This window comes from Barbus barbus, assembly GCF_936440315.1.
Source record: "Barbus barbus genome assembly, chromosome: 34".
Taxonomy (NCBI): domain Eukaryota; kingdom Metazoa; phylum Chordata; class Actinopteri; order Cypriniformes; family Cyprinidae; genus Barbus; species Barbus barbus.
The window spans coordinates 6011285-6033025 of NC_136762.1; the positions used below are offsets into that span (position 1 = coordinate 6011285).

General features: G+C 36.3%; 3 protein-coding genes across 6 annotated transcripts; 1 reads left to right on the plus strand and 2 right to left on the minus strand.

Moving 5' to 3' along the window:
- Nucleotides 1-399: 399 nt before the first annotated feature.
- Nucleotides 400-9734, minus strand: LOC306853877 (protein lin-37 homolog). 2 transcript variants are annotated; one of them, XM_079391542.1, is made up of 10 exons: nt 9661-9734; nt 7650-7703; nt 7496-7562; nt 4988-5038; nt 3822-3851; nt 2867-2952; nt 2389-2546; nt 1116-1247; nt 828-901; nt 400-725 (listed from the first exon to the last, which is right to left on the minus strand). In XM_079391542.1, the coding sequence occupies exons 2-10, from the start codon at nt 7681-7683 to the stop codon at nt 647-649; spliced, it is 711 nt and encodes a 236-aa protein (XP_079247668.1). In that variant the 5' UTR covers nt 7684-7703; nt 9661-9734; the 3' UTR covers nt 400-646. The 2 variants fall into 2 exon arrangements, with proteins under 2 accessions (XP_079247668.1, XP_079247667.1); XM_079391541.1 differs by having other exon boundaries at nt 400-901; nt 9661-9731.
- A 136-nt stretch (nt 9735-9870) lies between these two features.
- Nucleotides 9871-19639, plus strand: LOC306854558 (uncharacterized protein). Of its 3 annotated transcripts, none has more exons than XM_079392687.1 (14): nt 9871-9911; nt 10228-10258; nt 10338-10441; nt 10787-11079; nt 12170-12324; nt 12455-12570; nt 13748-13833; nt 15704-15837; nt 16138-16334; nt 17110-17573; nt 17713-17902; nt 18537-18711; nt 19345-19426; nt 19504-19639. In XM_079392687.1, the coding sequence occupies exons 4-14, from the start codon at nt 10856-10858 to the stop codon at nt 19532-19534; spliced, it is 1854 nt and encodes a 617-aa protein (XP_079248813.1). In that variant the 5' UTR covers nt 9871-9911; nt 10228-10258; nt 10338-10441; nt 10787-10855; the 3' UTR covers nt 19535-19639. The 3 variants fall into 3 exon arrangements, with proteins under 3 accessions (XP_079248813.1, XP_079248811.1, XP_079248812.1); XM_079392685.1 differs by having other exon boundaries at nt 9877-9911; nt 10330-10441; XM_079392686.1 differs by having other exon boundaries at nt 9891-9911; nt 10225-10258; nt 10330-10441; nt 19345-19409.
- On the minus strand, nt 19593-21741 carry LOC306854559 (alpha-crystallin A chain-like). Its single transcript, XM_079392688.1, has 3 exons — nt 21115-21741; nt 20506-20628; nt 19593-20347 (listed from the first exon to the last, which is right to left on the minus strand). The coding sequence occupies exons 1-3, from the start codon at nt 21271-21273 to the stop codon at nt 20180-20182; spliced, it is 450 nt and encodes a 149-aa protein (XP_079248814.1). The 5' UTR covers nt 21274-21741; the 3' UTR covers nt 19593-20179.

Below are 21741 nucleotides of genomic sequence, written 5' to 3' on the forward strand. Positions count from 1 at the left end.
CAAAGGGTTAAACAGTCCCTGCTGCTGGTGCTGGAAACGGCGTTCACTTAAGATCAACTGACCTCCAGTCAAAAAGATGCAGCTTCTCCACACCTAACAGATGTCAGGACAAAACAAGACTTTAAGATAATCTGAATTTGCCTTGCAACATACTGCTTATAATTCACCTTTGTTCATTTTGCCTGAACTTTATTCAAAATAAAAATGTCAAAAAGCTTGAACAGGATCCTTTGGTGTTAAAGTGTGGCTTGGAATTACATGCATTTAATAAATACTCACTGCATTTAACCATAAATGTTTCTCACTGGATGTGCAGTTCCACCATGTGTTGTATGCAAAAAGGTAGATGCTAGACAAATATTGAGTGTTGCAAGTTGAAAAGGGCCGAGAGCTATCATAAAGAATTCATTAATGCAGTTTTATTGAATAAACACATCAAATTAATTTTCAGTACTGTAAGATTTATTTGAAGTTCTCGTAACTTTGTATTTAAAGAGAAAAATAAAGACATTACAAAATCATTTAGTTTAACTCTCAATTCAAAATTTTGGTTTAATTATTTCACTCTCTGTAGGCTTCATGCCTGGACATCTTTGTTTAACCGCCTTCACAGAATTTCTTCAGATGCACTAGTGATGTATGTGAACTAACGTTCATACATTTCCTTAAGGATTTTTATGCTCTCGCTGTATCTCAGCTGGTTCTTACTGGAAGCCTCCTTCCACCTATAACATAAAAAAAATTCTAAACAGCATATATGTGATTTCATTTGTAAATATCCCTCTCCCCCTGTAAATGTAGTAGAAATGATAAAATGACGAGAATACTTCTGTCTAATTTTCTTCCAGCGTTTGATGTGATTGAAGATAAGAGGTGAGGTGCCTGCTGCAGCATCTACAGACTGAGAAACAAAAAGAACTTGCAAGAACTAATTGGATACATCCACATGAAGCACATAATTTACCAACATTAGTATTGCAAACTTAATTTAAAAGATGACAAGACCAATTCAGTCTGCAAACAGGTTTACCCATCCAGTTTGCGTAAATGCAGATCTTTAAAGAAAGATTAGTGCTTCCTGTAGACTGTGTGGCACAGCAGTTGCCACGGCTCACCTGGCTCTCTGTAGTTTTTTCTACAGGTGGAATTCTGAGATTGACAGGTTCACCAGCTGAACCTGCTGGACAGGAAACAGGTGGAGGAAGCCTGTACACGTTCTGTCCTTTGCCATTCAGCATGTCAGTCATCTGAAAGAGTAAGAATTAAAGAGTGGTTTCCCCCAATTGTAAAGCTTGTTTTGGCATAAATCACTCGTTTTATATATATACTTTTTTTGTTTGTTTGTTTTTCAAGAGAAGCCAAGGTCATTTCTCAGTGGTCTTAGGCAAATTCAAAGGAAAGAGATTAATTTCTCTCTCCACTGGGTCACTGAATTCAGATGGTAAAATGTAGCCGGATGTAGCAGTATTATTAACAGCAACAACTGATAACAGCTTTACTATTAAAGTTACTGGAGAGTTATATAATATTTTATACTACAGTGCCAAAACACAAGTTTTTATTCTTCTTTTGATTCAAGGTCAAACTACGACTAGAGAAAAATGAGGTGAGCCAACTACACCTTAAATGAGCATTTATACATTTAAAAAAGTTTTATAAAATCTTTTCTAAAAATCTTTTATGTTAATACGTTTTTTTATGGTTTTACTTTGGTTTACTATGTTTTTTTTTTAATAACTTGGTCTATAGTGCAACAAGTATGGGAATAAACATTAAAATAAACAAATATGTAAAGGGTTCTTGACATAACTATCTGTTTACATCAGGGGTCCCATATTGACTTTTCATTTTCAAGTCATTTGATCCAATGAGAATTCATAAAAAAATATTTTATAGATCATTATTAGTATTATTTTGTAATTATTAAATGACTATTCCAAGTTTGGGAAAAATTCCCTGGTATTTCTAGGACTGTGGGAACTCTGTGGAGTTCCATGTAATGCCAGACTTATATAACCAGCAGTTCATCCACCAACAAAAACAGTCCCACTTCCACAATATTGTAAACATTTTAAATAAACAAAATTTTAGTGCACAATGTATATGCTCTAATAAAATAGAACAGTGGGCCTACTGAGTTCCACATTAAGTACGTTACTGGAAGCATGTTTTTTTTTTGTGTCATTCAATTGTCATTATTTGTGGCAAATGGCAATAAAAGAGAGATTTTAGCTTGTATTTAACCTGGAACTCATCCATCTTGGAAAATCAACATTATTTCCAAGTGCAGTTATATAGACTGCAAAACAACTGTGTTATTCTGAGTAGTTCAATGATCTGAAGGGGATGAGTATTTCAAATTATTGCAAAGCGAATGCTGGGTGTGACCTCGTCCTCCCCAGAGCTGTGAGGGGGGCTGGGCGCTGTACTCTCTCTCATAGATGGGTTGTTTCTCATCCACGCTCGACAAATGGGATAGAGTGGTGTAGTGGTGCTGAACTGAGCCAAGTCCACACTGCGGTCAAATAACTTGATAATATAAGCATCTGATGGAGAAGACAAGATGTGGAGCATGTAAGAAAACAGGAAATGGGTCTTACGAGATCAAGACAGAAAAACAAAAACCCTTCCATTTAATTCTCTAAACCTTGGCTTGAAATAAAACTCCCTCAACCACCACATTGTTGACTGATATGAAAACCCAATGGTGTTTCTCAGAAATTATAAAACATTTGACTTATCTTTAATATACTAAATTGCCTATATACATTGGGAGAATTCAAATTCTGCACTTATTGACATTCATTTCAAATTGACCTTTTTTCAACCTACACACCGTCACTATTTGCTCCTTCAGTGGTCTTACTTTGTTTGTGCTGGTTGGTTTCCGCCAGACTATCATCCATCTCTTTACGCTTCTTCCTTCTGTGTTGTGGGAATCGTGAAGATGGTCTGTGAAAGGCAAAAGGGGTCTGTTAAAGCAAACTCTACCAAACCATTAAGGAATGAATATTGGCTGTTCTGTTAATATCACTATTGTAAATATTTACAAGCACACTTCGAATGTTGAAGAACCCTAAGAAGTGTACACACAGCTGGGCAGTAAGGCTAGTTGACATTGAATATTTATGATATATTTACAATGGTTTTTCAGATTTGGATAAATTTAGCATTACATCACTTGCTCACCAATGGATGCTCTGCAGTAAATGGGTACCGTCAGAACACATCACAATAATCCACACGACTCCAGTCCATCAGTTAAAGTCATGTGAAGTGAAAAGCTGTGCATTTATAATAAACAAATCCACCATTTAGACGTTTTAACTATAAAGCGTCACTTCTGGCCAAAATATCTATTAATCCATTATAAATACAAGAGAATCCATCAAAATCTACCAGAATATTTGTCTAGTGTTGATTTGTGCATAGTTCCCACCTGATTCAGACTTTTCTCTGGAGAAAACAATATTACGGGTAGAGAACTTTTTGGAGTTAAAAAAAAAAGATGACGAATTTGTTTCTTACAAAAACGCAGCATTTCATGTCACGAGACGATAATTAATGGGTTGTGCCTATTACTTGTGGTGCTTTTATCAGCTGTTTGGACTCTCACTCTGACGGCACCCACTCACTCCATTGGATCCATTGTTGAGCAAGTGGCGTAATAAAAAATTTCCAAAATTTCTCCAAATTTGTTCTGATGAAGAAACAAACACGTCTACATCTTGGGTGGCCTGAGGGTGAGTAAATTTTCAGCAACTGTTTATTTGTGGGTAAACTATTCCTTTAAAGTAAAGGTCAGATAAAATTCTGCTTGCCTTTTCCCTGCAGAAGAAGGTGACAAATCCCTGTATAAAAGAAAGGAATAAAACATTTAATGTGCATTACATATGACTGTTAAATAAATCTTTAACCATTTTACATCTTAAAGGGGTCATATGAAGCAATTTCCCGTTTTCCTTTCTCTTTGGAGTGTTACAAGCTGATTGTGTGCATAGATGAGATCCCTGATGTTGCAAAGACTAAAGTCTCAAAACCAAAGAGATATTCTTTATCAAAGTTAAGACTCTGCCACGCCCCCCTAAAACGGCTCATTCAAACACACCCCCACATGTCTACGTCACGATGTGGATATATTTGCGTAATGCCACCCAAATGTTCATGCAAAGATGAGGGCTTGGTTTCAGTAACCACAGTAGTGTTGAAGCAGCTATGTCAGGAGATGCTGTGTGTTTCTAGGAGAAAGCAAAAGCACTTTATTTGGCCTTCCGAAAGCAGATGCATTTAGGAATCATTAAGATTATTTACAACAGAACAACAACGCATTTTAAACCAACGACCGTTTCGTGAACCTAGGAGAGGAGGTAATTCTGACTTTGCTATGACAATCTGGAGCTTCTGACTGTATGTTTTGTTATTAGTTTAAGTATTTGCTATTGACTGTTCAAATGCGGAGTTTTGAGCGGTGTGTGTGTGTGTAAATGTGTGTGTGTGTGTGTGTGTGTGAGGGAGAGAGACAGGGTCACATCTTTCTTAATCGCGGCTTGTGTGCAAACACATACAAGCTTTCATCACTGTGTCTGTCACACGACTCACGGACATTATTACATTTTTCTTTACATTTATTTTGAAAGATGAAGTTCGCGATTATGGAAAGGGACATTACATTTCCGACGAGTGCTTGCGGTGCTCTGACAATCACAATGCACTGTGCCAGTTGGCCAATCAGAGCAGACTGCACTTGTCGGAAGGAGGGACTTTGTAGAAAACGACACGTTTGAGAGAGGCGGGGCATAGAGGACCTATAATAATGTACAGTATTTGAAAAATAATTGAACATTAAAGCATGTCAACATATTCTGTTACAACAAATACACAAAATAATGATCTTTAAAAAAAGCATCATATGACCCCTTTAAACACCTTTTTGGTCAAGAGAAGAAAATGTTTATATCAGTCAAACAAAAACAATGTATGTGCATACTTGCTCAAAGAGTCTGCCACTATTTTCCCAGAATCCTCTTCATTCTGCTCTCTGCAGGAAAAGGAAGAAAGAGCACAATGGATTATACAAATGCCAATTTTCCCCAAACAACTACTCTCTACTTTATAAAAGTTATGCATTGCCAGTATTCCTTTCCTGAATTGTTACAATTCCGGATACTCTGAAAGGTTTCCAGGAAACAAATTAAAGCATTACTGTTGATGATCACTGATTTGATTTCCCTTTAAAAAAAAAGAAAACAAGAGAAACAAGAGAAGCAAGAGAGTATTTCCACAAACATAATTATAGCAGTAAACAACCTCAGACCATCAGGTTGGCAATTATTCAGACAGCTGAAATGTAAATGGATTCTAACAAGAAAGCCATTAATCAACACTAAATATTGTTCTGAGCTCAGTGGGAACCAAATCTCTGGGATGCCATAAATGGCCTTTATTTACAGAGAATCCAGTTGCTCAGATTTCTTAATAACTTCCTGTTGTCCTAGATATCTGGTTCTCCAATTCTGTGGAAAATTAAAAAAACACAAGGTTCCAAATACTTTAGGGATGCAGGTGGCGGACGTGACATTCGTGTTTTCTCAGGATACAGAACGGGAGTAAAATATGTTATTGATAGGCGATTCTTTGCCAAGTTAAATTATATTGGCTATATAAAATTATATTTTTAACATTAGAAAATGTTAAAAATATAATTTTATTAAAATAGATTACACAAGTTTTATATTTAAACTGTAAAGTCAATTCGGTTTTACTTCTATAGTGCTTTTCACAATACAAAGCAGCATTACAAAAATGTAAATTTTAATAATATCTCCATGTCTTATAGTCACATTTGGAAGAGTAGAGCTGGGTGATAATTAACATTTTGTGACAATATAAAACAAGTGAGTGTACAGTATGTATGCGAGTAAAGTCAGCTGTGCAATAATATAGGTTACATTTCGTGACAATATGTCGAAGCAGGGGTGTGCGATATATATTGTCTGCGATAATATCGTAATTGTTGTTTTAGCGATATATAATTTGACATTATCGAGTATTTTACAAAAACCAAACTAAACGCCTACGGAGTGCACGCTTACATTAAGTGATGAAGTCCAGACTAGAGCACGTGCACATTTAGAGTATTCACTGCATGATTCAGTCTAATAAAATGCACTAAGAATGATCACAAAATTCTATAATTTCATATAGTTAAGATCACATGAAGAGTGCTGATTTTTCTTCAAAAATAAGCATGATTATAAATGTGATTTTGATTTTATACAACAGATACGTTTTAGACTTTGCTAACAAAAAAAAAAAAAATTACTCCAAACAGCCACAGCACTGTTTTGTGTCTCTGAGCAACATGACGGTGTTTCGTTTCTGAATGAATGAACCATTTAAATGATTCGGTTCAGTAGCAATGACTTATTAACAGTGACTTGGTGACACCTACTGGCGATTTTAATTTCACATTCAAAGTATCTTTTCATTTTAAAATAATTGCAAATATCAGTATTCAATGTATTATGTTTAAAATATCACAACATTATACATTAGTAACTGCAGGTTAAAGCATTCCATGTCCCTCTGAGCTGCATTAAACAGTGTGTAAATACATCTAAAAGCCACTTCAGATGCAACTTCTGCAAAGATTCATTTTGTTGATACTGGTTTCATTTGTTTGGTAACAGGCTAAATGTCTTATTCTAATTGACTGATAAAATGTAACAATTTGACTCAAAAGATGCACACTTTTAGAAAAAATTGCTTTATTAAAGGTAAAAAAAAGTATGGGAAGTCGTGGCCTAATGGTTAGAGAGTCAGACTCCAAAGGTTGCGGGTTCGAGTCTCGGGCCGGCGGGGATTGTAGGTGGGGGGGAGTGAATGTCCAGCGCTCTCTCCGCCCTCAATACCACGACTGAGGTGCCCTTGAGCAAGGCACCGAACTGCTTCCCAGGCGCCGCAGCATAAATGGCTGCCCACTGCTCCAGGTGTGTGTGAGTGTGTGTGGGTGCACTTTGGATGGGTTAAATGCAGAGCACAAATTCCGAGTATGGTCACCATACTTGGCCATATGTCACTTCACTTTCACTTAAAATTGCCCATAAAAGGCTATGAAAAGATGTGAACTGACCACACAGAGTATGAAGTATATCAAAAACTGCAGCTGTCCACGGTAGTCAGATATCAGCACAGTAACACACTCAGCAAAATATTGTCTGATTATCGTTATCGAAAAATCCAAAAAAAATTGAGAAATGTTGAAGTGAATCGCTGTCACTACCATTGTATACCATACATTAATTTTGTTCTGACGAACTGTTATGTTACATCTTGCAGCACTTTCACTTTTAGTGACAAATTTTTGCAGTAAGATATTACACTGAGACACTCTTCTAAAGTGGACCCATCACTAATGAGCTTTAATTGCATCAATTTGTAGCTTCACTGTTACCATCTGAAGCTTTTAAAGCTCAAGGCACATTAATGCACTAACCTCTCATTGTCACTCCTCTCAACAAGACCTTGCAATACTGCATCAAGGCGGTTTCGAGCCCCAGCATCTAGAAAAGAAACTTTTTTTTTACCACACAAAACACTCCACATACAAAAATAGAAATGTAAAAAGAAGCTTATGTTTGTAACCTCACCTGTTTTCTCAGTCTTGATTTTACAGTGAAGCATTGTACCTCCTGTTTTGTTTCCTGTAATTTTATTCAGATGAGGATTTAGTGATGTGTTAATTACTATGTGACTAATATAAAAGAAACCGGTTACACAAAATTAATGTAAAATTAAGTTAATTTGTTGCAGTTTGATATACTTTATAAGGGTGTGAGTGTGTATACACACACTGCATTTACAATTCTAATTACTACTACATCCATCCACACTACTATTACTAGTGTGTGTTTATATACAGTTTTTTCCCCCAAGTTTTGTTATATTGCAGCCTTATGTTAAGCTGCTTTAAATTACCCCATAATGAAAAGCAAAAACAGAACTGTCAAAACTTTGTAAATTTATAAAATAATCTGAAATAAGTACATTGCATAAGTATTTAAACCCTTAAGGCAGTACTTAGCTGAAGCACCTTTACAGCCTCAAGTATTTTTGTGAATGATGCGACAAGCTTTGCACATCATAATTTGGCCATTCTTCACCTCACCTCTTCACGTCTCAAGCTCTGTCAGGTTGGATGGGGGCAGACACACATTTTCAGGTTCCTCCAGAAATATTTGATTGGGTTCAAGCCCAGGCTCTGGCTAGGCAACTCAAGGACATTCACAGAGTTGTCTATAAGCCACTCTTGCTGTGTGATTAGGGGTCATTGTCCTGTTGGATGGTGAACCTTCTGCCCAGTCTGAGGTTCTGAATTCTCTGGGTTTTCATTAAGGCTATCTATACATTTTGGTCCATTGAGCTTTTCTTCTACTCTGATGTGTCCCTCAGTCCCTGCCACTGAAAAACAGCCCTGCGGCATGAGGCTGCTACCAGCACACTTTACTTTTGGGATGGTACTCTGCAGGTGATGAGAAGTGCCTGCTTTCCTTCAAACATGATGCTTGGAATTGAGGTTCCCCAGACCAGAGAATCTTATTTCTCACAGTCTGAGCTTTTTTTTTCAAATTCCAAGTGTGTTTCATGTGTCTTCACTGATGAGAGGATTGAGTTTGGACACACCGGCATAAAGCACAAATTGGTGAAGTGATGCAGCGATGTTTGTCCTTCTGTAGGTTTCTCCTATCTCCACATATGTTCATGGAGCTCAACTAGCGTGTCAGCTTCTTGGTCACCACTCTAACCAAAGCCATTCTCCATCAATTGCTCAGTTTGGCCAGGAGGCCAGTTCTAGAAAGAGTCCTGGTTGTTCCAAATGTCTTCCATTATGGATAATGGAGGCTACATGTTTCTATGAACCTTCAATGCAACAGATTTTTTTTCTGAACTCTTCCCCAGATTTATGGTTTGCAGTCCTGTCTCTGAACTCTACAGGCAGTTTGTTTTTTGTTTTTTTACCTCAGGGCTTGGTCTTTGCTCTAATATGCATTTTCAGCTGTTAAACCTTTTAAGACACGTTAAGACGTGTGCCTTTCCAAATCATACCCATTCAATTGAATTTGTCACAGGTTAGCTTCACTCAAAGTGTGGTAACATTTACAAGCAAAATGAATACTCCTGAGATAAATTTCAACTGTCCCAGAAAAGTGTATGAATACTTATGCAATGGAATAATTTTTTATCTTTAATAAATTTGCAAAAATGTTAAAAACCTGTGATTTGCTTTGTCATTATGATGTTTGTAGTGTAACGTAACGTTAGATTGTTGTGGGAAAAAAAACAAAACAATTTAAAGCAGTTTAACATAAGGCTGCAACATAATAAATCGTGAAAAAATGAAGGGGTTTGAATACTACATATATATATTCGGAAAATCAGTACAAACGTTTGCAAAAGAGAAACATGATATTATTATTTTGCTAATCAGCTACAATGATATAACGTCAGGCAGCTGACGTTAGCTAGCTAGAAAACCACTTAAATTCCTGATTAAGGTATTTAAACTCTTCGCCGAATCCCTTAACCATACCACAAAACTTTAAATAACATCATTTGGGAACGTAAAAATACTTCATAAATACAAAACAACACACTATTCACCTTCCAATCCTTAGCTGAGAGACTGACGACGAGCCGCTTCTGTTACAATCCGACATTCCTCTTCCGCGCGCAATGAGATTCCCGGCTCGTCATTGGCTGCAGCAAATGAGAGCCCAGCGCTCTTATTGGTTAAAATTGCTGTCGATCACAAAATACGAAACCCTATTGGTTGGTCAACAGTCTTCGACAACAATGTAAACAACAGTTCTCGGACTACAAATCCCATACAACACAGTCACACAATTCGAAAAGTAAGCGGAAATCTTTTTTTGAGAAACATCAAACTATACAACATGTTTGCAATGAGTTTATGGTTATATTCGGATCTAGTTTGTTTTTGAGAGTTTAAATAGCGTATAGCTTGTTAAATAGTGAGCTAAAAGACCGTTTAATCCCATAGTAACGTAATGAAGCGACGGTTAAGATACTCTCATGCAACACAGGAACACTGTCATTCGGAGCATAATGCAGTTTCGTTAAACTGTCGTGTCTTTATTTAGACATTCATGGATGCTACAGTATAATTAAGCAGAATTATTTTTTATTTACTTTGTTTTTATTAAGCAGAACAGGTTTATACGAACACTATGAGATCAAGGTGGGTTGGATGTCAAATCCTGTCAGATTAAACTTGTTTACATTGTGTTTACACTATGTCACTTTTCTTAGCGGCGCAGCTGTTTTCACAAGACAAAATCCATTTCCTCCGGATCCCCCTTTGTCCAGGAGCCACTACAGTCCATCTAGAGCCAGAAAAATCCCAAAGCCACAAAAAAGATTGGTGAGAGAACTGCCTTTTGTGTGACTCTTTTCTGGTTTGCCTTGGATAAATTCTACATTTCCCGCACGATGTTTACATAACAAATAGATTTTAGAGAACAAAAACTGCAACGTAGGAAGTATTCCTACTTGAAACATTCGCCATTGCGTAGTGCATTTTATTCTCTACAGTATGCACTGCCCACTATTTAGTAAACTAGTGTCTAGTCTAGCTCTTATTGGAACTGCCTTGACAAATGATTGGTGTATCAATGCAATTATAACTTGCAAGTGCTGAGATGAGAAAAACAAAGTTTGAACTTGCATAAACTCATGGTGATGTTGTTTTTTGGATTGCACATTGCAGGCCTTGAGTCATGTCCGGTTTACTGAGCCACCCAGTCCTTCAGATCCTCCTACTCCGGCATTACCTTTGATGACGGAGGACCAGATCTTCCATGAAAGATCACGTAGTGTCCTGCTCTGTCCTCCTTCTGCTGAATGCCAGCTGAGCTACTCCGAGTCTTGGCCTTCTACTGACCTGAGTTGCTCTACAGACAACATTAACACTTCGGCCTGCTCTGAAGCTCAGATACAAGCGATGAGAAACATGGTTGCACCAACAATAATTGAGGCAAAGGAACCCTCAGTTCTTGCAAAGTAAGGGAAATCATTGTGCTCTAATGGCAATATCACTTGATTATAAATAAACCTTTGATACAAACCAACAGAATGTTTTAAAATTGGAAAACAAGGCGTATCTGAACTACTCACCCCATGAAGCAACAATGGTATGATATCCAACTATTGGCTATATTTAGAGATATACTGCTAGTTTCACAGACAGGGTTTAGCCTAAACCAGGATTAGGCCATAGTTCAATTAGGACATTTAAGTCATTTTTTATAAACATGCCTTAGAAAAAATCTTTACTGGTGTGCATCTTAAGACAAAACAAAGGCACTGATGTGTTTTAAGATCAGTCAGTGCAAGTTTCTTTTAGTTGAAACAGCTCAGATTTGCATTTTAGTCTAGGACTAGGTTTAGGCCTTGTCTGTGAAACCGGGGGATAAATTACTGTTTAAATGTTTCAGGTTAGTGAGTTTTTTTAAAGGAAGTTATTACTTTTATTTAGCAAGGATGCATTCAATTGACTAAAAATGATGGAAAAGACATTTATAATGTTACAAGATGTTTATATTTGAAACAAATGCTGTTCTTTTGAACGTTCTGTTTGCAACATTGATAAAAAATATGAAATGTCTCCTAAGCAGCAAATCAGCATATTAAAATTTTTTCTGAAGGATCTTGTGACACTGAAGACTTGAGTAATTATGCTATAAATTAGCTTCAAAATAAATTACATATTGAAATTTCAAATAGAAAACAATTATTTTCAATTCTAATCATATTACTGTTTTTAATGTATTTTAAATAAGTACATTAAAATATATTAAAGATCTTGGTCATGGTAGGTCTGTTGTAAAAACATTTTTACATCTGGAAGTGCACTTTTATAATAGAGTAATTTCACTCACCATTTGCTACGCAGTGAACCATTCATTTCAAATATAAACGGTATCTTCCTTTCTTTTTAAAGGAAAGCTGAAGTAATGTTGGCACATGTGGTGACACATTATTCTCAGACGAGCATACCCGGGGTGTTTAATGCAAACGTTATGTTTACCTTGAAAGGGTATGTTGTTGCTTGTTAATTTTTTGACATCCTTTTGCAATTAAATCCTTCAAGGTACATTGAACGCTTCCGTTTCGGAAAGCCACAGAGTCGAGAAGAAAGACGCCTTCAGGCAACTGATGCAGAAGATGACCAGCCGTTTTGGTGGATGTCCACATCCCCTCCATCCAGTTCAACACCAACACACCCATCAGAGAAATATATCAGAGGTGTGCTTTGAAGAATTCATCTGTTATTAATAATACGTTTTCGGTGGGTTGATAATGTAAATTATTTCAGTGCACAAATCTCACTCTTCCTTTGTACTTGGAGTCTTACTTATGCATATCCTGTTTATAGCACCACTTGACCTCATGAACGATGGCCCCCCCAGCACCCAGAGCCCAATCTCAAGGCCACTGCATGAGGAAACCACACTGTCTCCAGCTAGACACATGCTTGACCTTAGTATGCTGGTGAGTTTTGCATAAATTGAACAACTGATTTGCCTAGAAGAGCTGAAGGCATTTTGACCATATGTTAAAGAGGATGACAAATATTGTACAGTTTGTTATATTGCTGTAGGGCTTTTATATGTTGCAGATGCAGCTGAATTTTGTTCATGACATAAAAAAATAAAAGAAGACAGTATATTTTCACAAGTTGCCAGATGCTGTACTGTAGCATTGTGGATGACTGTCGCTGTCTAGTGGTAGTTTCTGGAAAATCTTCCACCATGAGGTTCTTTATTTAGAGAAGAAGTTTATATACACACTACCTTTAAAAGTTTGAGGTCAGTAAGGTTTATTTATTTTGCACCAAATCAACATATTAGAATAATCTCTGAAGGATCATGTGACACTGAAGTAATAGCTACTGAAAACTCAGCTTAGCATCACAGGAATAAATTACATTTTAAAATATCTTAAGCTGTTATTTTAAACTAACAATATTTCACAATATTGCTGTTTTCACTGTATTTATTTCACAGCATCGGTGGGCATAAGCAACTTCTTTCAAAAAAAAAAAAAAAAATCTAACTTTCACCCCAAACATTTGTATATCACTTTATAAATGGATAAATTCACTAAATGAATTGTTAATTTTATTTGACCCTATTTTATCATGTTACTATGTTGCACAGATCAGCTGGGGCAATATTGTAATGCTTTGCTTAACTTTCTGTCTTATATGTTAATGAAAACGGCTCTAAAATACCTCAGCATTAAAGGAATAGTTCACCCAAAAATGAAAATTTTGTCATTTACTCACCCTCATGTCGTTCCAAACTTATACAGTGAGTAAATGATGACAATTTTCATTTTTGGGTGAACTATCCCTTTAAAGGAAGAAGAACTCTGAATATAATCAGATCACTGTTGAGCATCAAATGTTATGTATTTATAAATTTCGCACAACAGAGAGCTGTTATGCAACCCTTGGCCCAGATTCCCTCTTTTGAATTGCAGGATGCCACTCGTGGTTCTCTCCTCAGGATGATTTAATGTGCCTGATGGAAAATATCTCAGTCTGTCCTTAAACGTCAGTGCCTGGTCATAAAGCGCTGCATGTATACAGTGACTGTTATTGCTAGTGACAGTATTATTGTTGTTGATAAATCTCATGGATGTCCACCACACATTTCCTTTCTAGACATTATCTGAATCATCCCACTGTGCTCAGGAAGAACCAGAGATACTGCAGCTACAGGAGCGAGCCAGCCGTTTACTGCAGAGGAGGTGAGAGATACTGTAAACTCACACTCACTCAAGACGGGGACGGGTGGGGGTCTGAATACCAGGACTGAATGTTCAAGTGTGAAAGTCTATATGGGAGTTTCACAATCAAACAAGATTTAGTACTTTTATTCAGCAAGGACCTTAAATTGATTAAAAGTGACAGAAAAGACATTTACAGTGTTTAAAAAAACATTTATATTTCAAATGAATGCTGTTCTTTTAAAAAAAAAATAATAATTTTCCACAAAAATATTGAGCAGCACAATTATTTTCAACATTAATAATAAGAATAATACGAAATATTTAATGCACAGCAAATCGACATATTAGAATGATTTACTAAAGTAATGATTACTAGAGTAATGTTGCTGAAAATTCAGCTTTGAATCGCAGGAATAAGTGTCATTTCAAAATACAGTAAAACACTTATTTTAAATTGTAGTAATATTTTACAAAATTACTGTTTTTACTGTATTTTTCATCAAATAAATGCAACTTTGGCAACAATTATATTATATTTAGTGCTGTCAAACGATTAATCGCATCCAAAATAAAAGATTTTGTTTACATAATATATGTGTGTATGTACTGTGTATATTTATTATGTGTATATACACACACATGCATGTATATATTTAGGAAAAATGTTATGTTTATATATTAAATATATTTATATATAATAGAAATGATATACTGTATGTGTGTGTATTTATATATGCATAATATATAAATACCTCCGCCAGCTAAGGAAGTTCAACCTGCCTCAGGAGCTGCTGAAACAGTTCTACTCTGCAATCATCGAGTCTGTCCTATGTTCTTCTATAACTGTTTGGTTTGGTTCAGCTACCAAAACAGACATCAGAAGACTACAACGGACAGTTAGGACTGCTGAGAGAATTATCGGTGCCCCTCTGCCCAGCCTCCAAGAGCTTTACACCTCCAGAGTGAGGAAAAGGGCTAAGAAAGTCACTCTGGACCCCTCACACCCAGCTCACTCTCTCTTTGTACTGTTGCCCTCTGGCCGGCGCTACAGATCACTGAGCACCAGAACAGCCAGACACAAGAACAGTTTTTTCCCCCAGGCCGTATCCCACCTGAACAACACATAACACACCCCGGTACTGTACATCTGTAAATAACCCATCAAACCTTCATCTGTACATAGGACACATGCACATTCACAGTTCTGTCTATGGTCATGTCTCTTTTCTGTATATTTTTATTTTTATTACTATTGTTATCCTTAATTATTGTATATTCTCTTCATTAGTGTTCTTTATCACCTTAATTATATGTTGTCTGCACTATGTTGTACTTTCTGTACTGGAAGCTCATAACACCAAGACAAATTCCTTGTGTGTGCAAACACACTTGGCAATAAAGTCCTTTCTGATTCTGATTCTGATTCTGATTCTGATTCTGATAATAAATATACACAGTACACACACACACATACTACGTAAGCAAACTTTTATTTTGGAATGCGATTAATCGTTTGACAGCACTATTTATATTATATATTATCATGTTCTCAAACAATTAACTTGTGTACATATTAATCAAAATAAATTTATTTTTAATAAATTCAATTTTATTTTATGTTTTTTTTTTTTTATTATTATTTTTAAATAGTTTAATTATTTTTATTGGTTGCTTTATAAAAAAGTTCAAACTCCTAACTTAATAATTAATCTTAGAAGGAATTTAAGTCACTTTATAACATGGTTAAATTCCTGATTGTTTAATAAAGGTTCCTAGGTGTTGATGAATTTTCTTTAACTTCATGGTTTGTGACTGCATTATGACTGCATATTCCATCTTGGGATTTCATTAGGTTTGAACAGTTTAGATGATTTGTATGTGTTTTCAGTGAGCATTCGCTCAGCAGTGGCTCAGTGCTTATCAGCTCTGAGGGTCTGGGCTCCTCTGATCTCTCCTCCCCCGTAAGCACGGATGTGCCGGTCCAAAGACCACTCGTGTCCACCTTAATGAGCTCAACCAACAGTAAGTAACAGCTGTAACACAGAAACATCATCTTGTTACCTGCCACACACACACACAATTTATCTCTTACTGAACATGTTTGTGTTTCGGATTTTAAAAACACACCCTTATCAGATTAAAATACACCCACACCTCTAACCACAAATGCAGTGAAAAGCAGAAATGGTTGTGTAAACGCACTCAGTTCACTAAAAACAAACAGAAACGGATATAAGTGTCATTTTGGTGTGCTAGGTATATTTATATTAGTGCAATAAAAGTGCATGAGAGCATTGTTTTGTTTGTTTCTGTCTCTTTAAGTGATTGTAGAGCCCAGTCTCTGTGAGGGAACGTCTTTTCCTCCTCCTGCGGTTTGTTCAGAGAGGTCAGGTGTCCGCCGTGAAGATGACATCCTGTTTCAGTGGCGACTAAGGAGGAAGATGGAACAGGCCAGACAATGGAGTCAGGAGGCCCCTTCCCACAATTCTGTTCTCCATATACCTCTATCACCAAACCAGGTGAACCAACACCACAGAACATATCAGGATATCTCTTTTTCAGTCATTTGTACCCAACAGTTAAATCTTTCAGAATATATATCAACATAGCCTATTCCTGTGATGGCAAATCTGAATTTTCAGCATCATTACTCCAGTCGTCAGTGTCGCATGATCCTTCAGAAATCATTGTAATATACTGATTTGCTGCTCGGGAAGCATTTCTTATAATTAACAGTGTTGAAAAAGTTGTGATGTTTTATATTTTGCAGAAACTGTGGTACATTGTAAGGATTATTAATTAAAAGTTTAAAATATTTATTTTAAATATAAATCTTTTGTCACTTTTGATCAGTTTTATGTGTCCTTGCTAAATAAAAGTATTAATTTATTTAATAAAACCTTACTGGCTCCAAACATTTAAACTATAATACAATAAATTCTATAGGTGGCATTTTTAATTATTAATATCTTTTAAAAATATTGTGCATAATGTCATTCATTCTGAAAATATTGAAAATAAGTGTTTTTTAAAATTATATCCATCAGATGAATTTGTGCCATAATGATATTTAATCAACAATAAAACATGGAAATAGTTTTAAATGTTGATTACTTGTATTACTGTCATAAATGCATTGTTATAAAGTTAGTTGTGTATTTTACATTTAACATAGTTTTATTTCTCCTGAACTGGACACAATTAGAAAGTGACTAGATTTTCACTTTTACTTTATGCAAAGAAAATCGTATGCTAACATTTCTAATCTAATCTTCTTCTTTTGTTTGCTTTCAGAAGGCACACTGTAGCACTTTAAACAGCACGTCTCATCAGAGAGCAAACCTCTCATTCACACCGGTCACCCTCGCTAGCCTCGATTCTCCAGTCCCTGAGTCTGCTCTCCCAGTTTCAAGCCCCAGCGTCTCCAGACTCCAGCCCGATGAGCAACCAGACCCCGATATCCAACCCAAACCCCTTCCGCAGCAGAGAATGTCCTCCAGGAAATCTGTCACACCGAGTCTGGAAACCCCTTCTGCCCAACCACAACATCACAAGCCAATCAGAACACAAGTCAGCATCCCAGACACCACAGCAGATCACCGCAGAACGCAGACGTCCTCTTCTCCATCTCTGCAGACTTCTGATAGCACAGAGGAGCGGTGGCCAGCCCCTTACCACAAGAGAGACAAAGAAAAGACTCAAAATGAGAGACATGAGAAGAAGATTGCACCTTCAAGCCGAAAGAAAAAATCTGAAAGGTAATTTGTTTTGCATAATTGTCCAAATCAGACTGTGACCAAACCAGGCAAAACATGACAGATGTTTAATGACAAGTAATTGTAATATTAATGTTTTAATATTAAACATTTGCACATTCTTTTCTTCATGTCCGTGTAGAGATGGTGATGAGCGAGGCAGCAGTGCAGTGAGGGTCAGGCATGCTAGGGGTCATGAAGGGGTCAGTTGCAAACCGGAGGAGCCGAGTGGAAAAAGCAGGTGGCAGGAAGAGGGTCAAAGTTCGGCACGAGGAGGACAGTCTGGAAATCGAGCTCCACCACCTTCACCTATACATAATGCTCTGGGACAGGTTTGTGAGTTTGTTTTATGATGCACTATAAGTGTCTGAAGCTGTTGAACCCTAAGCTATTAATTTAATTAAATTATTAATCATTTAAAATGGCACCTATATTATTATATTATATGAATATGTTATATCGCTTTAAGAAATCAATGCTTTTATTCAGCAATGACGCATTAAATTGATCAAAAGTGACAGAAAAGGCTTCTACATTCCAACATTTTTTTATTACAAATAAATTAAATGACAAACAAACCATTATTTTTAAACTTCCCATTCATTAAATTCTGTTTCATGGTTTTCACAAAAATATTAAGCAACACAACTGCTTCCAACATTGATAATAATAAGACATGTTTCTTGAGCAGCAAATTGGCATATTAGAATGATTTCTGAGAGGTCATGTGACACTGAAGAGTGTTCAGCTTTGCATCACAGGAATAAATTATATTTTAAAATATATTCAAATAAAAACAGGAATTTTAAAATGTAATATTTCACGATATTGCTGTTGTCAGTGTATTGATCAAATAAATGCAGCCTTAAGACTTGTAAAAACATTGAAAAGTTTTACAATGCTTTATTTCGTTTCTACTTGTGAATCAAAACGGAAGAAAGTAAACACCATCCTTGACATTGACAGGTTGTCTCTGAGGTGCTTTTTGCTGGGACAGATTCTCCAAGCCAGTGCAAGACTCCAAGTTCTTCAGATTCCCCAGTATATACACCACCTCCACCACCACAGTCCCCTGTTGCCTCTTGTTCCGGTGTACAGCAACCCTTGGAGGTCATAGGTCAACTCATGCAGGATGCAGACGGTAGGAAGGCCTCATGCATTCCCTTTAAACTAGCCGTAAAACTGCACGATGTGTGTTTAACAGGTCACGCAAGGGTGGAGTGTTTTAGCCTGAACCTGTTATAAATAGCAGGATTGACCCTTCGGAGTGTGCTTAGAACAACAGATTCAACCCTTTAAAAATAGACTACTGTTAAAAAGTTTGGGTTTGGTTTGGAATGTTTTTATAATTAGTCTCTTATGCTTACTAAGGGGCTGCATTTATGTGGTCAGTAAAAACAGTATTATTGTGAAATATTATTACAATTTTAATAACTTTTCTATTTGAATAAAATGTAAAATATAATTTGTTTCTGTGATGTCAAAGTTGAATTCTGAATTCCTGATTTTTGATTAATAGAATGTTCAGAAGAATATTTATTTGTAATAAAAAATGTAACAATGTAAAAATCTTTACTGTCTCTTCTGGTCAATTTAATGCAGTGTTGCATTAAAAAAATGATATTTTAAATGCAAAATTAATTTATTTAAAAAACAGCAACAAAAAAAACTACTTTCTGACCACAAACTTTTGAAGGGTAGTCTATGTAAATAAGGTAAGAAGTTTTTCTTTATTTTTTCCCCACTTATCCTGATATCACAATCTTAAATACAGACTCAGATGGGCAGGAGTTTGAAGACGATCCTTTGTTGCAAGTCCTCAGACAGCAGAGGAAATGGGTGAAGGAACAACTTTGGTGAGAATATCTATATTTTATCTGTTAACGACATATAAGTTTTTGCTTGATCAGTTTTTAATTTTTTTATTTTCCAGTGAGGTTGATAAGATGCTCCAGCAGCTCTGACGCACCGGTTTATCAGTGATGCAATATGTTTCACGTTATCATGGTTTTTTTTAATTATTGTTTTATATTGTGGATTCGAACGTATTTCTAAATAAAGACCTTTGCAAATAAACAAGGGTGGTACATTATATTTATTGATATTCAAACTGTACATCACACAAATATTAGAACTAAATTAACACTTACATAATTATTTTATTTTTTAAAAATTTTGTACAATCTCAACATAGCCTATCAAGATTAACTGACCAGTCCGTGACTTTTTGTTTGAATAAGCAGGCCATCTCTGAATGGTTCCCATACTAAATGTGGGTTTTTGGGTTTGGATGTGGAGAGACCCTGCTAACTTGAGGACAAATTTGTTGCTCTTACCGGCTGTGTGCTAAACCGACAGCAAGTGTGAAGAAAATGTGATACGATCTTGTTGGCTTGAAATCAAGGATGTTTGGAATTGGCATTTGAGATGAGCAGTCCACCGCCACAAGGGGGAGTGAGAGGAAGCAAGTCTGTTTTGGTCTTTACCATTGCATTAGGTGAGAAACCCAGAAGATGGGAGCTTTAAGTGTCTTGCATTAACACATTAAGAACTAAAACAGTGAAAAAAATCCAAACATGAGTGTGGAGGAAACTGCGTGTGTGTGCACATCATGGTCCGGTGTGATTTAATATTCTGGAATTGTCTCCTTGTGTCAGAGGTGCTGAGATTACTAGCATGCCTTCCGGTGACATGGCTGATTCCAGTGCCGTGACGTCCACTCCGTTCGGGATCCGGTATCGCCTGTTAAACTGACGAGTCACCAGTCCTGAACCATCCTAGGATTGAACACACATGTATAATGCTCTTAAACGTCATATCTCAGATATCCATTATAAAGTGTTTTATAGCAGGTTTAACATCTGATAGTCCTAATGCATGTTAATACAGAAGTCAGAGTTAGAAAAGAAAAGAAAAAAGCCACTGGGTATCTTACCTTTTTTTGTTCATGTTTTCCCTCGACCACAACATAATCTCCAACCACTTTTACCAGCAGCTCCTCGGGACTGAAGTGTTTCACATCAACCTGCACAGTGAATCCCTTCTGATCACAGGTCACCTGTAGAGAAAGTGAATTTAATTAATTGCCAGAACACAATCCATTTCTAACTCTACTACAGAGAAAATTAAAGATTTCATTATTTATTTATTTTATAGTAGGCCTATATATATATTTTTTTAAATTCTAGATCTAAAATTATGATTTTATTTATTAAAAATAGCTTTATTTTTTCATTATTACCACTAGTTCTTTTGCACTTGCTACTATATAATTCTTTATATCATGCAATTATAATATATATATATTATTACCTTAAATGGAGTTCAGGAAGAGCAACATACATTTAATATAGGCTAAATTTATTTTGATAAATTCACTGTAAAAGTCGAAATATGAGAACTAAGATAGACTTTTCGTAATTAAATTTCATAAAATAATAATAAAATTTTAGTTTTATTTATAATTAATATATTCTATAGGCTAGTGTTTCATACAGTGACAAGTTGCCACAGAGAATGTTTATAATAACACGTATTACTCCACCTGTGCTGCTCCGGTGTGCTCAGAAACCGGGATTAGAAGTTCGGTCGGGGTCCATGAAGAAGATTCGATTTTCCCATTCCACCGAGGGAATACCGGTGGGAGAACCCTTTCCCATGGGATACCGCTCACCGGAAGAGAAGGAGGCAAGTCGAAGTCCATTCTTCTGGGATGAATGTGAAAAAATAACCACCGAATAGACTAATACTGCTTCAGAAAATTCGGAGTGAATGACTAGTTGGTTATATTGAAGTGTCTGTCCTGTTACCCAACAGAAAGCAGGAAAACTGTTGCTCTCCAGGTTAGTAGGCGGTTTAAATAGCTTGAGGAAAACACCGCCCCTTTACATGAGATCTTTCAAACAAATGCCATAAATAAGTGGATTGATGGTGCTGTCAGAGATCTCGGAGATGGTTAATAATGGAGCACGATGCCAAAAGTGTTAGTAAAGCTGCATTGGTTGTTGTTGAATGCCAGTGACAGGAAAGGGGATTCAACCCCTCCTTTTATTCCCATGATGAAAGCATCCCTTTATGTAATAATTCAATGGGGGGCCATTCAAATGGCCCCTATCCCTGTCACCGCTGTTTTATATTAAGCCAAGAGTGACATTCAGAAACCGAATGTGCT

Excerpts from the sequence above, each read along its gene's own strand:
- LOC306853877 (XM_079391541.1), bottom strand. The coding sequence starts at position 7,683 with ATGCTTCACTGTAAAATCAAGACTGAGAAAACAG. Across the intron at positions 2,953-3,821 it reads CCTTCTTCTGCAGGGAAAAG|ACCATCTTCACGATTCCCAC; the intron begins GCAAGCAGAATT and ends TGCCTTTCACAG. Across the intron at positions 2,547-2,866 it reads AACCAACCAGCACAAACAAA|ATGCTTATATTATCAAGTTA; the intron begins GTAAGACCACTG and ends CTTCTCCATCAG.
- LOC306854558 (XM_079392685.1), top strand. Across the intron at positions 12,325-12,454 it reads ATCAGAGAAATATATCAGAG|CACCACTTGACCTCATGAAC; the intron begins GTGTGCTTTGAA and ends TCCTGTTTATAG. Across the intron at positions 16,335-17,109 it reads TACCTCTATCACCAAACCAG|AAGGCACACTGTAGCACTTT; the intron begins GTGAACCAACAC and ends GTTTGCTTTCAG.
- LOC306854559 (XM_079392688.1), bottom strand. The coding sequence starts at position 21,273 with ATGGACTTCGACTTGCCTCCTTCTCTTCCGGTGAGCGGTATCCCATGG. Across the intron at positions 20,629-21,114 it reads AGCACACCGGAGCAGCACAG|GTGACCTGTGATCAGAAGGG; the intron begins GTGGAGTAATAC and ends CTTTCTCTACAG. Across the intron at positions 20,348-20,505 it reads GAAAACATGAACAAAAAAAG|GATGGTTCAGGACTGGTGAC; the intron begins GTAAGATACCCA and ends GTTCAATCCTAG.